Source organism: Drosophila sulfurigaster, chromosome 2R (assembly GCF_023558435.1).
Source record: "Drosophila sulfurigaster albostrigata strain 15112-1811.04 chromosome 2R, ASM2355843v2, whole genome shotgun sequence".
Taxonomy (NCBI): Eukaryota; Metazoa; Arthropoda; class Insecta; order Diptera; family Drosophilidae; genus Drosophila; species Drosophila sulfurigaster.
In genome coordinates, this window is record NC_084882.1 from 25030138 (window position 1) to 25048669 (window position 18532).

General features: G+C 39.6%; 1 protein-coding gene and 1 long non-coding RNA gene across 4 annotated transcripts in view; one reads left to right on the top strand and one right to left on the bottom strand.

Annotated features, from left to right (window-relative positions):
* LOC133838952 (uncharacterized) overlaps nucleotides 1-18532 on the top strand; it is a 104566-nt gene that overhangs the window by 17469 nt on the left and 68565 nt on the right. The window lies entirely within an intron of this gene.
* The window catches only part of LOC133838944 (uncharacterized), an 81711-nt gene continuing 63627 nt past the window's right edge, over nucleotides 449-18532 (bottom strand). Inside the window, exons 11-18 of one of the 2 annotated variants that reach the window (XM_062270220.1) lie at nucleotides 17310-17469; nucleotides 14628-14836; nucleotides 9650-9812; nucleotides 5838-6059; nucleotides 4410-4709; nucleotides 3354-3523; nucleotides 2276-3148; nucleotides 449-1659 (exon numbers count right to left, since the gene is read on the bottom strand). In XM_062270220.1, the coding sequence (XP_062126204.1) occupies nucleotides 2294-3148; nucleotides 3354-3523; nucleotides 4410-4709; nucleotides 5838-6059; nucleotides 9650-9812; nucleotides 14628-14836; nucleotides 17310-17469 (2079 nt within the window). In that variant the 3' untranslated portion in view covers nucleotides 449-1659; nucleotides 2276-2293. Of the gene's footprint in view, nucleotides 3149-3353; nucleotides 3524-4409; nucleotides 4710-5837; nucleotides 6060-9649; nucleotides 9813-14627; nucleotides 14837-17309; nucleotides 17470-18532 lie in introns of both variants that reach the window. The other variant, XM_062270219.1, reaches the window with a different exon arrangement.

Here is an 18532-nt window from a genome sequence, read left to right on the forward strand (position 1 = left end):
GACGTTGTCCTCGCCATTGCCATCGCCATCGCCAGTGCCATCAACGTCGCCATTCCCATCGCTGGCTGTTCTCGCTCTGTCCATTTGAGTGCACAATTTGAAAAGGCTACTTGGCTCCAGCTGCCCTTGAGGCAAATGCAGCAACCACGACGAAGATGTTAGCGACAGACGACAAAGGCAATGGCAACGGCAACGTTGCATTTTGTCAATTTGTGTGTGCATTAAAATTGTTGCAAAATGGCGGCCCGTAAATGGGCAAATTGTTGCAAGAAAATATTACTGCAGCCTTGTCTTGGCGACCTTATTGAATCCCCAGATTATGTTACTCAAGCGAAACTCATTTGTGCTTATCCTTGACTTGCAAACGGTAACAATTGAATCAGAGTTCAAGTTACATCCTGTTGGTCTAACGATTGAATAAAACGTTCGATTTTCTTGATTTCTTTGAAATTTTTCGAATTTATTTTTGAATTTATTTAGGTTTCATTTCAGTTTGTTTATTGTATTCCTTGTATGTTTTGGTTTGGTTTGGGGACTTTTCTCATGTTTTGTCTTTGTTTTTCTTTCGAGTGCTTAAAATAACATACATTTATATCTTATTTGCATTGTATCTTTATTTGTTTATCATAAATATTAATTTCTGTATGCACTTTTAATTTACATTTAATTTAAATTAATTTATTATCAATTAGCTAAACTTACTTCTTCATCCGCGTGTCACGCCTACATACATACATACACTTATCTCTGACGCATTCCATTTCCGATTAGTTTAATTTAAGAGACATCACGTTTAAGATACATTCAGATATCTATATATATACTATATATCTATTCAATATATATTTAGACTTTGTGTATTTTTGGTAACTATTTTTCTCGTATTTGCTTTTACTTTGCATTAATTTTTACATATTAAACCTAGGATCTTAAAGTTTGTTGTATTCAATAACATAAGTATAAAGTTGCAACGATAATTTACAGAGTGCAGTTACATTTATTTATCAATATTATAAATAGATACTATATATTTGAAATATATTTTCTGTATACGTCTATGAAAAAATACAAGGTTTAAATTGCAATTTACACACATTTTTCAATTGATAAAGAAATGTTGAAAACGTTTTAGTCTTTTGGATTTTTGTTTTATTTTTGAATACGCAACTAATTTACATTTATGTTATTTATGACACATCGATTAAAACTCATTGCATTGACTTAACCTTTTGCTATTTACATAAAATGAGCTACTAATCATTTATGCTAAACTAATTGCATCTAATTTGTTGTTTTATGTGTGATGAGTGTATGTGTGTAAGTGTTTAATTTACTATGTATAAATTTAATTTAAATTTTCGTATAATTTGAATATAATTGCCAAGAAGTTTGTTTTCTTTTTCATGTTGTTTTGTTTTTTTTTATCGGTTTTATGTTGAGTTTTCTGTGTGTGAGCTTCTCTAGTCGATTACGTTTAATTCATATTGAGCTTAGTTACTATAATTTGCTGGCGTTTTTGTTTTTGTTACAATAGAATAACATTTACAAACATTTACAGAGTCAAATTGGAAAGTATTTATTGATGTTTCATTTAATTTGAACGAAGTTGAATGCTTTCTTTAGTTCTTTGTGTCATCTGCCGTCTTGAGTGAGTACTTACTGTAAGGAAGGAACCTTTTCATATAATTGGAATTCTTTGTTGCTGTTTCAGAGTTTCAAATATTAAAGTAAAGTAATAAAACTTCCCATTACTGTCAAAGTCATAATTTTTACACATTTTTCTATTATATTCGTTATATATGTCCAATGACAATTAAAACTAGCGTTAGGTTTGTGCCAGTTTTAGATACACTTCATATTTAGTTTTGCCGTCTTTTTGTATTTTTGCAAATTGATGTTCGACTTTGCTAATCGAACTATGACAATTAAAAATAAATTTATGAATCTGTGCATTGATATCTCTTATATACTATTTGCATTGGATTGATATCAATATTTCGATTTGCAATTTGCTGTCGTTTCTTATTAATTGAATGGATTTTTGTTGCTTTTTCTCAGATCAGATATTTACGTTATGCATTGACATTTATAATTAAATCGTTCTAACTGCTAGCTTTATTCGTATTCGTTACTAGTAAATGGGAAGTCGGCAAATGGCGATTAGCATAAAATAGAATTGTTTCTTTAAATGTCTTTTGTTTTGTATTGTTTTGCTTGTAATTGGTTTTTGGCAACGCTTAGCCTAGACACAAACCTCAAGGAGCTGAATACTTACAGGACTACATAGCGAGACTTAGACGCAGCTCTCCTGCTGCGAATACATGAGCGGCGTACGGACAGTGACAATCTCACGCGAATAGGACTTGCCCACGCCCGATAATCCTGAGAGCGAGCTGCTGGGACTGGCCACGGCTGCCGTTGAGGCGAGCCCGCTGCTATTGCTCGAGACGAGCATTTGGCCATGTGCCAGCTGCTGTTGCTGCTGCTGTGCCTGTTGATGCTGCTGGTAGGAGGGTGGCATTGGCATATTGCCAGTTGGATGATGCTGCAACTGTTGATGCATCATTTGCATCATGGATGCCGAGCTGTGAGGCATTTGCGATTGACCATGCTGCTGCTGCTGTTGCTGCTGCTGCTGCTGCTGTTGATGCTGATGATTGTGCGGCAGGGTGTGATAACCGCCCGGATGCGAGGGCAGCGTATACATTTGCACCGTGCCCGGTGACACGGTCGAGGGTGTGCCCTGCGATCCTGGCGATGAAATGCACGGCCCAAAGCCCGAGCCGGCTGTTGTGTCCACCTGCATGGCAGCGACAGCGGCCCCAGCTCGTGTCTTGTATGCATCGATTTGCGCGTATATCGTGGGCTCCTCGAAATAATCATATGTGGGCGGCGGCGCATGCTGATGCGGATGCTGCAGCCCGCCCGCATTTGGCTTGTGCCGTTGCAACGTCGCTGTCGCTGGAATGTTGGGCAACAGCTTGCGCATACTCGAGCCGTGTGGCAAGGTGCCACCCAAAACTGGCTGCTGTTGCTGCTGCTGTTGTTGCTGTGGTTGCTGCTGCACTGAACCTTGACCCGACTGACTTTTCTTCGAGCTGCATGCTGCACTGTTTAATGATAGCTCCGCATAGTGCAGCTCGTCGTCCTGTATGCGTTTAAAAGAAGTGGAAAAGCGAAATTTGATTTTTAGCAACAATTGGAAATATTTGCAGTCATTAAGTCTTGAAGCTCATTTCATTTTCTTGGCAAAAGTTTAGCATATAACAGTTTGACTGCAAGCAAAAGTTTGTTAAACTTTTGGTTGACAGTTTGCTAACCTGTACTGTACTGTGCTGCTAACGGTAACTTACCTTGCTGCTCTGGTAAGCGCCGCTATCCGCTGAGCTGCCGGCACCAACGTTGACGCCGATGCCAATGCCAGCTGTGGAGCCGGGTTTGCAACTGATTTCCGCCTCGCTGGTTGTTGAAAGATGTCCCGATGGCGTTTGTGTTGCTGATTTTTGTTTATATTCTCCATCAACTAAATTGAGGCAGAAGCGAGACAGTTGTATTTGATGCATGGAAGATGGAAATTGAGAGCGGGAGAGAAAGAGAGAGAAAGGTAGAGGGAGTTGGTTTAGTCAAAAGTTTTCAGTTGGTTGTTGTTTGTTTTTTGTTGTTGTTGTACTTGTTGTTTTTGTTAAGTAGCATGGCAAAAGTTTTTCGGCTGGCCACTCACTTTTCCCCCCATCCTTTCCCCGGTGTTAAATCTGTTGGTGATTTTCGGGGCGCAACGTTCAATTTTCTTTTCGCCTTTCGCCTGGCTTTTGCTTGCCATGAAATTGCTTTACGTTAAGAAAATTGATTAAATTGTTGAGCTGTGTGCTATGCTATGCTACTGTTGCTGATGCTGCTGCTTGTCCTACTGCCTCTACTGCTGCTGTTGCTGATTTCTTGATTGTCATTAATCAAGCAAAACGTGCAGTGGGTAGAATCTAAACTTAAATTTAAAAGCAAAGAACGTTGCATACTTTAAGGCAACGTGAAAGACAAAGCCTGAGGTATCTACTATGTTGCTTCTGACTCTCGACTGCAGACATATGAGCAAACAAAACGCATACCAAAGCTGGGAGCAGCAACAGCAATTAGCTGTCATTTAAATATTTCAACACTGGCACAAAAATGCAGCACACACTCATACACACCCACCCACACCCAGTTTAGCTGCTTGTTTGTGTTTGTATTTGTGCTGTTTGCCTGCCTGCATGCCTGCCTGGCTGCCTAGATGGCTGACTGGCTTGCTAGCTGACTGCCTATTTGTCCTTAAGCCTTTAGCTAACGTTCATAAATTACAGACAGACCCAGAGCATTCATCTTCAGGTTAACGCAAGCTCTAAATTGTTCGCAGCCATTGCAATTGCACTTACCCTCATTGTATGGCACCACATCGGGATTCTTCTCGTCGTACATTTCCTCGGAGTGGCTCAGCGGCAATGAGATTTTATCCTTAATTTGCAAATTGCCTGGACGTGAGAACTTCGCATTCGAATGTGCAAATTTCTGCTGCTGTTGATGCTTATGTGAGCGCAGCTTCAACGCCGCAATCGTTCCGATGCCAATGCAGACAAGTGCCACCAGAATGCCCACAAAGATGCCAATGGATAGAATGGGTGTTAGCTCAAAGCTGTTAGCTCCCTGAGCGCTACCTTTGTACGAGGTTAATGCAACTGCAAAGCACAAGAGAAAAAAAGGAAGATGAACAAGAATCCGAGATGGCAATCACATGAAAAAATCATTTTTAATTTCAAAGTTATTTTAATGCTCAATTAGACAAAAGTGTCGCTAAGCAGTGGCCCAAGCAGTTGGCCATTAATAAACGCCTGAATGCTAATTTAATATACTCTTCTTACGTTTTTGTTTGATGACTTTGTCAAGCTTCAATTTCATGATTTTTCTATCATTATTATGGAAAGGGTATTGCTTTTTCGCTGTTGAATATTCAACATTTCTTTCGTATATTGCTTGTCATATTTTTTTCATTTTCTTTGCACTTTTGTTGTGACTTTTTGAAAAATTAAAACGACGGCTCAAGTTGTTTACCCAAAAATGTGTCTGACGACCAGACGTAACCCTCGACCCTCTCAAAAAATACAGACAGAAAAACAAAAAAAACGAAAACAAGAAAACTCTTCTAAACTTTGCTTTACGGCATTTTGCGTCAGCTAATTAGTATTACAATTTGCTTTGCGCGGCATTTTCTTTTCGGCAGAGGAAAACCTCCTGAAGACAATTCATTAATGTTAATCATTTTATATAATTTTTTGCGCTACTTTGGCGTTTGCATAATTTTTTATATTTTTTTTGAGTTTTTTTTTTAATGGGGCGAACTGCAAGGCAAAGTTTTTTATGTGAAGCTTTTGAGGAATTTACAATTCATTGGGCAGTTTAGCGTAATTAAATTGCGAGACAGGAAAAAGAGATTTTTTACTCGCCGCTAATATTAATACTGATACTCGTACTGTGTGTTGCGAGGTTATTAAATGCCATGCAAAATTATGCAATTCCTTCTTGCTTGCTTTGTGCTGATAAGTTTTCGAGAGTACAGAAAACATTAACATAAAAAATTCAAAAAATGACAAACGCACACTTCACATAAAAATGCATTAAAAATTCAAAAGTCTTTGCAAACTGCTTCGCCTAATGTTGATATTTCGCAAGTCGACGTGAAAAGTATGGGATCTATGCCATTCTTTGCTGCCTAAAAGTGTGATTTATGTATTTGCTTTTGATATGAAATCTTTACCATATATTTTTGGAAATGTTGAGCTTAGTTAAATAATTATTCTTTAACTTACCAGTTTGCTTCTCGGCTGCCTTCAAAGTGTAGCCATCGAGAGCCACCGATTCACTTCGGCCACGACCATTGACGGCATAAACATAGATTCTAAACAATCGACCCGCATCGAGTCCAGTGACACTAAACATGGCAAACTTAGCGCTGATATTGGCCTGCAGAATGCCGCTGTTCTGGTCATAGATTTCCATTAAAAACCATTGACGCATGCCGCCATCGAAACCTGCAATTAAAAAAACAAACAAAGATTGTGAACAACTTTAAACGAAAAAAATTAATTGTGATTAGAGTTAGCAGTTGGTTCTTTGAACTCATTTAATGAATAAAGCGTATATCATATAATAATACTAATGGGATTAACAACATTCATGCCCTCCATTTCGATTTAATTCTTGCACAAACAACAGAGCCCAGTAGTTAAATGATTAAAACTTGCATATTCCTGCTTATTTCATCACTTTCTCCACCCTGAGTTGACCCTCAGAGAGCAATTCACAGCCAAAGAGAACTTAACAGAAATATTTGGAGTAATCTAAAGCTACATTTTAAATGCCATTTAATAACACCACAAAAGAACTGGCCGCCCACTTGAGAATAATCCTCCAGTCGCCCCCTTTCTCCTTTAAAAACCAAATACTCACACACACAATTGCAAGTGTGGCACCCTTTGGCTGAGAAATAAGACGGCTAAAGTTGCTGTTGTTGGCCTTCTGCTGCTGCTGCTCAAATGGTACTTCATTCTAGTCACAAAAGTCGGCTTAAAACACTTGCGAAAAATGTTAAAATATTTTTGTAATAAAGGCGGCGGTTGAAAAGGTTTCTTCGGCTTTTCCCTTCCACCCACCACCACCAACAACTACTTGAACCAGGACCAAGGGGCCAGGGACTAGGAACTGCTTTCGCCCACTCTACCGATGAAGAAATTGTTGTGTAAAATGTTTTATATGTTGCGATGAATTTAGCTCGCATTGTTGTACTTATTTGGCTACTCGGTTCTTCCTCTTCATCTTCTTTAGGCTTTTGTTCTTCTTGGTCTGGTTGTAGTTGTTGTGGTTGTTAGTGGCGGTGGCAGTGATGGTGGACAGCACACAAAGGCTGCACGGAAATAGAGTCAAAAGAATGTGCTTCGCCTTTGCTTCAAAGGCCTTTGTGCGGCATCATTGTTTGTGGCCAGGGGTCGTCGTCATCCTCGTCGTCGCCGTCGTCGTCGTCGTTGTTGTCGCTTGGCTATGGCCAGAGCATTTTGTGAGCACTTTAAAACGTTTAGCTAATGAAATTTGCCTCAGCATCGAGCCGACAACATGGCAACAACATCAACAATAGCAACAACTTCATTGTAATGGGTTAATTTTATTTACTTGGACGAAGGCAGAGCTACAATGGAAATTGCGCAAGTGGAGTAAAAATAATAAAGCAACGGCAAGGGCAAAGGCGAAAGCAGCGGCAACGGCAGCAGCAGCAACATCAGCGAACGAAATGTTATAAACTGAAATTTTATTATATTAAACCGACGCTTGATGAGTTTGGTTAGTTGCTTGCGTTGCTCATGGCTTTGTTTTGCCCACAGATACAGAAAGAGAGAAAGCAAACGGGATTGGCAGAGGAGAAGTAGAAATAAGTGGCCAATAGGTGGGTGAATACAGTAAGAGGAAAGTGGGCAAGTTGCCTTCAAGTTGTCTGCAAGTTGCCAGTAACAGCAGCGGCAGCGGCAGCAGCGCATTGAATTGAATTCGAGGCAAGTTCTTGTCCTGCCGCACGTCGAGTTTGGTTGCGGCAACTTGGCCAACTTGCCTGCTGGCTTATTAAAGTCGAAACGTGCAGCGACCGCAGCTTAAGTTGAGTTATTATAAAAAACAAGCGAGCAGAGTTCGGCAACACTGCTTGCAATAGGGTTTTCTCCCATATTTTCTTTTTCCTCTCTTTCTCTCTCTCTCTTTCGTTCTCTTGTTTAACTCTGGGTGGCGCCCGCCATTTGCTTTAATGTAAAGTGCAATATAAAAAGTATCGCGCTTTATTGTTGTTGCTGCCGCTGCTGCTGCCGCTTCTTACCAAGTTGCGTTAAAGTTTTAATGATGCTGATGACTATGATAATAATGTGCAGCCACTAAATTAGCAGGGCTGTGGGGTGTGAATGTTGGGGAAACGTATATATAAAATGGTTAAAGAGTGAGCTTAAAACATCGGCTGCAAACACGGCGAATACTTAATACCAGCCTTGGACTAAGCACTTAACTATAAAACTTTTAAAAGGCAGCAGCGTATTAAATAATTGAATCTTTAATTAAAATATAAGTAAAACAGTGTTTGTGCTTTGATTTAAAAATAATAATAAAGACACAACTAATTTTTTGTAAAAATAATAACATGTAATTAAGTATACGCAACGTCTTTGCTCGCACTTTAACCAGGGATTAAGACTCGACACAAGAGACATTTAGCATAAGGTGTTCTGACAAAGGTAAGGGATGCTAGTAACGAGTCACAAAAGCAAATAGTAACGGGTAATGGGCCATTAAGTATGCAGTTATTATGCGCTTTTTGCTGCACTTTCAGCAGTCGCCTCGTTATGCTCCCGCTGTTTTTGCTGCTGTCGTTGCTGCTGCTTTGCCTTACTTTACTTTGCTTTGCTTTGCACTCGAGAGCGTTTCGAGGGCTGCATAAATGCATCATAAAGTCGACTGTTACGAGTACAGTCGCAATTTGTGAGCGGGAGGACATTTCCTTACTGTCTTACAGTCCTAACTGTCTGCTAATATGCAGCTCTATGCAACTGAACTTTGAACTCTGAGTCGGAGTCGGAAAGGAATTGGAGTCAGAGTCTCGGAGTGCTGCTAACAATTTGTGCTGCTTATTTTGCGCTTTGCTCGCATTTTGTATTTTGTGTTTTGCCTTTTATTTTCTTGCTACTTCTTGCATTTCCGTAGCGCATAAAATATGCGAATTGAATTTGTATTTAAAGTTTTTCTGAACATTCGCCCATCCTACTTTTGCTGTTTTGCCGTTGCTTCTGCTTTTACTTTTATTGACGGCAACTTGCATAACAAGCCAAAACATTTTGTATGTACAAATTTGCGCTTAACTTTTAATTTTTTTTTTTTTTTTTGGATGGCTGACTGAATGACTGTCTCTGTTGCTACTTCATCATTTTATGCTTTGACTTTAGTTTTTCAGTTTTTAAAATTTCGTGGAAAATTTGTGTTAAGAGTTTATGGCATTGAAAATGTAGCAGAATGTGCAACGTTTTCTTTCAACTTCATCCACTTGTATATACACATACTATATCTTGCAATCTCTCTAAAGCATTTTGAATATGTGTATGTGTGTGTGTATGCGATTGTCAGTCTGGCCATCTCTCAGCGTGTTGCCTTTCTAGTTTTATGCTTTCATTGCAATTTTATTATTCGACTGTATCTCGAAGGAAGTTCGCATAGCCGGCTGCCAAAGTGCACTTAAGTTGCTCATGTATTTTAAATGAGTCTGAAAAGCGCTGCAGGAAACACACAACATTCTCATACACATGTACTACTATGATTTCCACACCCCAGTACCCTCTCTCTCTCTCTCTTCCTCTCTGTCCACCTCTTCGTTGCTGTCTACTGAAACTCTTTCCTGGCCATTTAACTAGCCATGCAGCACATTGCTTAAGTTGTGGCCAAAAGTATTTTTATTCATCCAGACATCAATATATGTATTGTGGTGGTTTTTGTATTGATAGATAGACTTTGGCTTTTTGCCCATTGATTGGCACATCAGCAATTATAAAAGCTGGCAAATTGGCTGGAAATTTTTGTTTTTGGGGCATTCGTTACTCACCTTCAAGGCAATAAACCTCTAATGAGTCGGACGTTTGATTGACCACAGTGCAATTGGTTGGCGCTTCCGGCTTGCCAGCAGCTATTAAATGGAACACACACGGCTCCTTCTGTTGACCCACATTGTTGTCGGCCCAGCACATGATGGTGCCAAAGTCCATTTCCTGCAAAATAATAAAATAAGGAAATAAAATAGTAAAAGATTATTAATAATCGCATGGCAAACAGACACATTTCAATCGATCTTAATTAGTTATTTTAAGTAATTAACCACGTATTACGATTAACTTTAATTGGCACACCTGTCGTTGAAACAGTTCGCGAATGCCTGCAAGTAATTTCAATGAATTAACTAAAATGTAACAGAAAAATGAACTTAATTCATTTAATAAATAAATTACACAACAAAGCATTTAAAGCTGTGGCTTTGCTCTGTGCACTGTGTGTCGTATGCGTAATATGCTTGTCAGTCCAGCTGATTGATCGCAGCTGTCAATAAGTCTTTCATTAATATAATTTCATGTCAATAAGCACACACACACACACATACACAACCACACTTACACACCACATTACTATATAAATGCATATATATATAAATCCACAGAGTGGGCAAAGTATCAACTGTGGGGTGGAAAGTTTTTCCCAAACTGGCAGTAAAATCAAATGAAGCATTTTGTGGCTACCCATTTCGTCTCGCATTTCGTCAGAGTCTGCGATTGGAAAGGCCAAAAGAAAACTATGTTAACATGGCCATAATGTATGCCATGTGTCCTGCTTGTACAACCTGATAAGTGGCCACGCCTGCGGGTCCATTCTTGATTCCTTATGTGCCTCCCTTTCCTCTCTGTATTTGTGTGTTTGTGTTATGTCAAATGTTGTGCTAATGAAATCCTCCAACCATATTACGGTCAACTGCACAACAACAGCACTCAATACGATTGATTTGTTTGTGCTCACACACATAGAGACACGCACATTGTTGTATAAGTGAACTGCTCGAGTTGAGTTGAGTTGTTCTGTATTGTGTCTGTTTACCTTTTGCTATTGTTGTTGCTGTTGGCCTGAAAAATAAGCGCACTTAATCAGCACTAGGCGTCTTGAACTCATTAAAAATTAAAATCACTTTCCCCAGTTCGCTGGCTCAGTGCGCCTCAAAATGTCAACGTAAATTGCAGCTTATTTATCAGTCAGAGCGCGCACTTATATTACCACCCTCCGCTCTAAGTTGACGCAAATCGTTTTCCCACCACCCCTCCCACCACGTTCCGTCACCCATCAACGGTCGCAACTCAACTCAAAATCGGGCGTTCTTGTCATTTTAATTAGGGCAGCAAAAAAGAAAAACACAGAAAAATAAGAAAAACAAAAAAAACAAACTTTTTTGTGTGTAATTTAAGAGCAGTAAATGAAGGAAAAATTTATGGCAAAGATAAAATGTCACAGGAAAAACTTAAAGAAACTAGAAACAGGTTCTTAGATTGTGGTCAACTTACAAAGAGCAGACATAAACTTCGAATTCTTTGTTTGAAAATTAATTTCATTTCTTTAAGGTTTGTATTTCTTAAAGCAATTCAATTTATTTGTGTCAGTTTTTGGTGTATGAAATAAGACTCATTTTGAAGTGTCAATTAGTCAATGATTTTTCCCTTATGTTATGAAGATAAAGTAAGCTGCGAGATTAATATTTTAGTTGCCTTTATCATTGTAAACATTTTGAATTAATTATTGATTGAACACTTTTCATAAATTGTAGCATGGCGCAAGTGTTAAAAGTTTTTCGACTCGGATTGTTATGCACGCTTCTGTCATATGCAGGTTAACTATTTATGCAAATTTATGACAAATTTATGAAAATGAAAATACGCATACAGTTTTGCGTGTCATTTATTATTATATTATTTAGCAAAGTGTTGTCACAAAGGCGGCAACTTGGCAGCTGCCAACACTGCGCATCAACACCTATGCAACATACGCCCAAAGTGTCGCTGTCTGTGTCCGTGTGTGCGTGTGTGAATGTGACCACAAGCAAGGAGCACACACTCAAGCACACATGTTGAATTTTAAGTAATAATAAATTTGTATGAAAATGCAAAACTAAAATGCATAGCACACTGTTGCAACTGTCAGGGAAGATGCTTAATAAATTTACAGTCTCAAAGCTGTTTTTCCCAAAAATGTTTTTCCCTCACAAGTGTGTGTGTGTGTGAGTGTGCATGTATGTGTTTGTCAGTGCTGAAAATTTATGCCCAAATATTTATTATCATTATTTTCAGTCTGTTTATGTTATTTTAATGTTGCCGCAACTCAGCGTAAATATTTTTGCAGTTGTGAAGCTTCTACATAACAAACACAGGCAAAAATAACAATTGCTTAAACTGTTGAAGGCATATTGGTAATACACATGGAGAGATAAGGCTGTCTGTGATTTTCATATATATTTTTTGGTTATATGTTCAAGCAGATTTTAAATTCTCTACCCTGGTTTGCATTTGTCCTGCATTCTTGTACCAAACATAAATGTATGTATTTGTATTATGTATTTTAATTAAAATTTTAACATTTCAGTGACAGCTTAATGAGTTTTTTGGTCATCGTCCAATGAAGTTGCGAAATATTCGACAATTTTTGTAAGTTGCTTTCATTTGTTGTCAGTTATAAGTGCTCCGTATGTCTGCTCACAGTTGTGGAAAAAAGTCAAAGCACAAATGCTCACACAGGCACACGAACAGATATATATGGTAAAGAGATATGCGTCAACGACGGCGACGATGAGGATGTCAGAGATCAAGAGAGTTGCACTCTGAAATGCCAAAGCATGGAGGAAAAATTAATGAGCTGTTGGTTGCCTTTGAGCAAATCTCACATACCAAAAGAGGCTAAGAGAAAAATTAAAAAAAAAAATGGGAAAAAAATGAAAAGAAAATCAGCATTGGCAATGTTAACGTTGATGCTTGAGCTGCGGCTGCGGAAACCGGAAACAGCATATATGACAACAGAACGGAAGGGATTTTTCATATTCAATTGAGCTAAATGATTTATATGGGAGTGTGTGTGGGTGCATGTTGAAAGATAGAGAGAGAGAGTGTGTCTGCAATCAGTGCCGGGAGACTGTTTGTGAGCGGAACTCATTTGAATGCCGTTTGACTAGTAAAATTTTTCTTTTGACAAATGAAATGCGAACACAGTGCCTGACAGACATTGAGACAGCCATTTCGTTGATGCCACAAAGCACAGCGCAAATCCACAGTTAACTCTGCTCAAACCACTCAAATAATGTACATACAAGCGGTAGCATGTCCGAGGAGGAAGAGTGTGGTGTGAGTCCATCAACACATTTATCTGGGTCAGAAAAACCGAACTGGCCAACTGACCAAACCAATGAGACTACTGCATTTTAAACAACACAATTGTGTTTGTGTTCTAAGGGCTTTCGCTAAAAGTTAGTGGCCAAAAATGTTCATCGGATGACAGTTCCGCTTGTTCTCCTTATTGTACAACATATAATGATGGACAGACAGTAGCTGCAAGCGACCACAAACTCGTACCGAAAAAAACCTTAAACACTTCTCAAGTCCGAGTCAGTAATTAAAGCAATTGGGAGAGACAATTGTCTGGGGGGGTAGAAATCCAGTAAAGTGTGTAAAACGATCATATGAATTGGCAAGCGGTTTTCATATTGAATTAAATTAGAAATTTCTCAATGAACTAAACACTTTTCAAAGCCAAATCAACAAAAGCACTAGTCTATCCAATGTTTCGAGCAAAAATTCAGCATTGTTTTTGGCAGACCATAAAAGTTAACAGACCGACAGCAGAAGCAGCAGCAGCTGCAGCTGGAGTCCAGTTGCTGTGGCAACTATCCATTGCAAATGAATATGGGAAAGATGGGAATCATTTTCGGGTAAGAGCATGGTTGGGAAATGTTTTGGGGGGCGAAGATAGAAATGTGGTAAAAGGCAGCTAGCTCATTGATAGCCAATTTGGCTGGTCAATTGGCAGGGAGGAAGTCAAGTCGAAAACGTCAAAATGCAATCGCAATCGCAATTGCAATGGGCAATATCGATGACGATAACGTTTTTGGCAATTTCAACGGAAATGTTTTCCAATTGTCAGCCATAGAATGAACCCAATTCTAGATTGGCAAACGATGAGAAGAAGCGTTATTGTTGTCTACGATTGTCTGGCCATATGAGCGGGATAATGATGTTTTTAGCCGGATCGCTATTAAAGTCAATTGCAGTTGCTTTAATATTATTAACTAACTGGTTGGCCGGCCACTGGCATTTCTGTTTATTGTTGGTATTGCCTTTGGCATTGGATTTTAATTAGAAAGCAGCACTAATAGAATTTTTAATTAAAAATTGCTCGTTTGCTTTGACCATGGCTAAAGCAAAAAGCTTTGGGTGCCTCCCATTGACTTTTTGTCTGCCAGTGTTGATTTTACATTTTATTTGACAACGTGACACGCACACACGAGCGACAACAACAACAGTAACAACAACAAGAGGAAACAACAGTTGCCTATTAATTAATATTTCGTCGTTTAATTGAGAACTGGCAGCTACAATTTTGCTGCTTCGTCTGCAATTTGGCCAAATGTCAAATGTGTCAATAGCAATTTCACTTCAAAAACATGAAATGAAAATGTAATTCCAGCCGAAAAAGCTCTAAAAACCAAACGACGCCCACAGCAAACAGTGACAAGCACTTAAAAGCGCCCACACCAACGCACACACATTCATATACATATGTCACATGGTATTGTAACGGGTGTTCACATGTTTAGCATTTAACCTAGTGGGGTAGTGTGTCATTTTCCATAATCCAAAAGAGCATAGCAGGAGGAGTGGCAAAACGATGCGTGCGAAACTTTCACATGGGCATGGGAACGGGACGGGAAGCGAGTGACATCGCTGGGCTTTATCAATTAGGTCATGTAAATATCAATATACGACATTTAGTCGGATGGTACTCACCTTAACGGGGGTATACGTCAGCGTCGAACCCTGCGCAGAGTGCGGACGGAAGCCGCTCTGTGGCATATCGAAGGTCTCAGCGGTGTTGTTGAAGGACCATTTGAAATTCTCGGGTGGCGGAAAGGCGTCCACTTCGCAAACGATTTCGGCTGCCTCGCTGCGAGCCACGCCATAGATTTTCTTTTGATCTGGTCGGCAAATTGGTTTATCTGCAAAGTAAAGCGAACGAAATGGAGATGGAGTTAGTAGCGAGAGAGATAGTTAGAACAAGTTGCCAAACTTTCGATATTTCGAGTGCATTTCGCTGTTCGGCTGCAGCGGCTTCACCAGGCAAATCAATAATCGCATAGGTTGGGCAGCAAAAGGAAAAAAAAAACTTAATGCAATAAAGCCTTAGTTTCAGTCCCAGCAGAGTTCGAGTGCACCACATTCTCCCACACTGAGCTCTTTCAGCTAGCGAACAGGTTCGCTTTTTGGTTTTTGCATGCCACGCCCCAGCAGCCTGGGATGCTGCTGCCTTTCAAAACCGCACTCAAATCCTAAGTAGAAAAGTTTACCCAGCAAAAGGCAACGAAGATAGCAAGTCTTTTGCATCCTTGCAAGTTTCCTTGTTGCCCATTCAAGCAACTAACTAAACAGACTCCGAAACAGCAACAGAAACGGCAAAAACAACAAACAACAGCAGCAGCAACGGCAACAGCAAAGCAAGCGAAAGCAAAAGAAAAAGCAAAAACAAAAAGCACAAAACAAAAGACAAAACATTGACCAAACGTTAAGTGAAAGAAAAACTTGGCCAAAAGCGAAACTTCTGAGCCGTTACGTAACGAAGCTAAAAAAATTCAATTTCTTCTAATCCCCAGCCAGGCAAAAATCTTGTAACTGCAACTTCAACTGCAACTGCAAGTCGCTCACAATTTATTGTTCTCGAATTTGACAAGTTGGCCAATGTCAAAAGCATGCTGTAAACAAATTTCCAATGAGAGGCGAGCTTGTGTGTGTATCTGCTGTATTGAATTGGGCTGAAGTCAAGCGAGCGTCAGCCTGACATTTGGGTAACAGATTGGATTTTAGCATTTCGAGTGACGAAAAACGTTGCCCCATCTCGAAGTCAATTGGTGTAAAGTGTGCCTGGCTGACTGGCTGGGCAAGCAAGAGGCTTAAACTTAAAACAAAAGAAAAATGCCAGGAAAAATGAGAAATGCTGTGAACAGCAATCCTGTTACCGAAACCAGCAAAAAGGGAAATAGCACAGGAAATGAAAGCATAGGGAAAATACCCCAAAAACCAGCCACAATAAGCGCATAAGAATCTTCGTGCTAAATTGTTTGAAAAAAGGGGCAAAAATTAATTAACAGATGCAGAAGTTCAACACTTTATTGCACGTAAATTGAGCAGAAGATTTGCGTTGCAGCCAAGTGGAAAATGTAAAAATGCCGTCAATGCAAAGATGACTAGATAATAGTCTTAAGCTGAAAATTCGAGTGGCTAATTACAAATGTCATTATTAACACTTTTTCAGAACAATGGCTTTTATAATAAATTACAAAATTTGTTAAATTATGCAAAGGATTTCCTGGCTCTTGACTGATTGATAAAAGAAAACATAAATGCGCTCATTCAATAAGAACATAAGCAAAGGTGAACAAATGCCAGGAAGCCAAGTAAAGCTCTTTGTGTTGGCTTCACCACATGCCTGACCAAACTGACAGACTGACTGACGGACTGTCGAAGTGGATGCATGAAATCAAAGCTATAGTAACCGCAAATGGTGGGTGTATGTGTGTGTGTGCCTGCTGCCAAGATGGCTGCTAGAGTTGAATCCGCTTCAGTTCTAGTTTTGCAGTTTGCGAGCGTACACAATACACTGAATGCCTACACAAAAGCCATTCGAGCAGGACACAATAACGGAGGCGTATACGCAATAAAACTGCAAGAGGCCCGCACGAGCGCACATTGTGGCACCCGTCTTGCATCGCGCCTTCTGTGGCCCCACTCGACCACTCAATAATGCCGCTTTTTGTGTGTCAAAGGTTCTCATAAAAGCCCAAACAGTGTAGTGCAGCCACCGGAGGGTAAGTGTGCGCCTACCCAACTCAACTCAACTCAACCTAAAAGTCCTGTCAATATCGTGGAGGTAGAGCCGCAGCCAGCCAGCCAGCCAGCCAGCCAGCAAGCCAGCAATATTCGATTTAAAAGCCAGTTGCCATTTAAGGGCTACGAATGTTTGTTAATGGCTCAAACCAATCGTTGGCCATGTGCTAACAGAATGATGGCAAGCCCAACCATTCAGAGCTGTTCATTTCGTTTTTTCGTTTCTTTTTTTTTATGATCCAAAGCACAATAATAATGGCCGGAGCCATGCAAATCAACACATGTGAAATGTGGGACAAGCTTAAAATGTTGCGCATACACAGCATTGCACAAAGCTAAAACTTTTTCTCTGTTGATGCTGCTGCTCTTCGGTTTTTGTGTTTTGTTTTTTTATGTGCTTAAAACTCAACACGTGCCCCATAAAACTTGACATGTAAATACTTGCAATCGTTTGAAAACAACATTTTATATACTTGCAATCAATTGAATGAAAGCGCAAAATAAATGGGACACCCACGCACTTTCGTCAGTTTGGAAATACGCGTACATCATTTAAAAGTCTGACAAATCTTATAGAGCTCATGTACTTACACATCACTTTAAGCTCCACAATGTTGGAGTCGCCATCGCCCTCCACATTCGAGGCGGTGCACGTGTAATTTCCGGCCTGATGACGAGTGACACCCTGCAGCGCCAGATCTCCGCTGCTCACAATTACTCCGGCTCGCTGATTGTGCTGTATGATTTGATGCTGCAAAAGCGACAAAAGAAATTAAATGAATATGAGAGTGAGAATGCGAATGCGAATTCGAGAATGAAAAACAAAATCTCTTGCAATTAGTCATAAGCTATAATTCTTTGTTTTCTTTTTTTCTTCTTCCTTCTCGTAAGTCTAATGAGCGTCGCTATTGTTATTGGTTGTCATTCATAGAGGGAGAGCAAGAGACATCCCGAAACACAGCACAGCATGTCAGGTATAACAAAAGGTGTGCCAATTAGTGAGATTAAGAATACAAAGAGCATCAAATGCGATTTCACTGTCATAAGCAGCTTTACTTTCGTGAACTTTACATAAGCTCCCTCGAGATCTCTCTACTTTTAAATATGCAACGACTTTCACTAGTTTGGATTTATTTTTATTATAGATATTTGATGGCATCAAATAAATCTTAAACTACACTTTTCTAGCAAAGTTTCTCTCTGTGCGTTTAAGCTATTTAAACGAAAAGAAATTATTATGCAACCCTACACACACATCGGGCCTGTGCTTTGGGCGCAAGGTCAGCAGCAGCTTCATTTATTTTCGCCTATCCCATAAAATTCCGGTCGCTCATAAACGCGCACTCATACGCGAGACGCTTCATTAGAGCTTTTGGGTGGCAGTTTGAAACGTGTTTGGCATTTGCAATGTAACTGAAAATCAAGCAGCAATATTTACTTTAATTTCACACATAAACCAAGCCCACACACACACACACACACACACCCAGAAGCACATTCACACTGACCTCTATGTGTGGCACGTTCATTTGATGCGGGGGCAGACTGTGTCTTGCGCCTTGTGCCTTTTGGCTTCTGCTTTGTGGGTTGTGCTTAGTTTTTGGCGCTTCCAATGCGCCGGCACTCGACAAGATTTTGACGCATTTCCCTAGAGCCTTGTGCCATTTAGCAGCAAAACAAATTCGCACTTTGGCTTTTAGACCAACAACTAGAGTTGTATGTAGCAACAATAGCACAAAACAATAACAATAATGTGAAAAGCAACAACATTGAAATAAATAAAAATGTGTATAAATTGTCGACAAAAGTCAAAA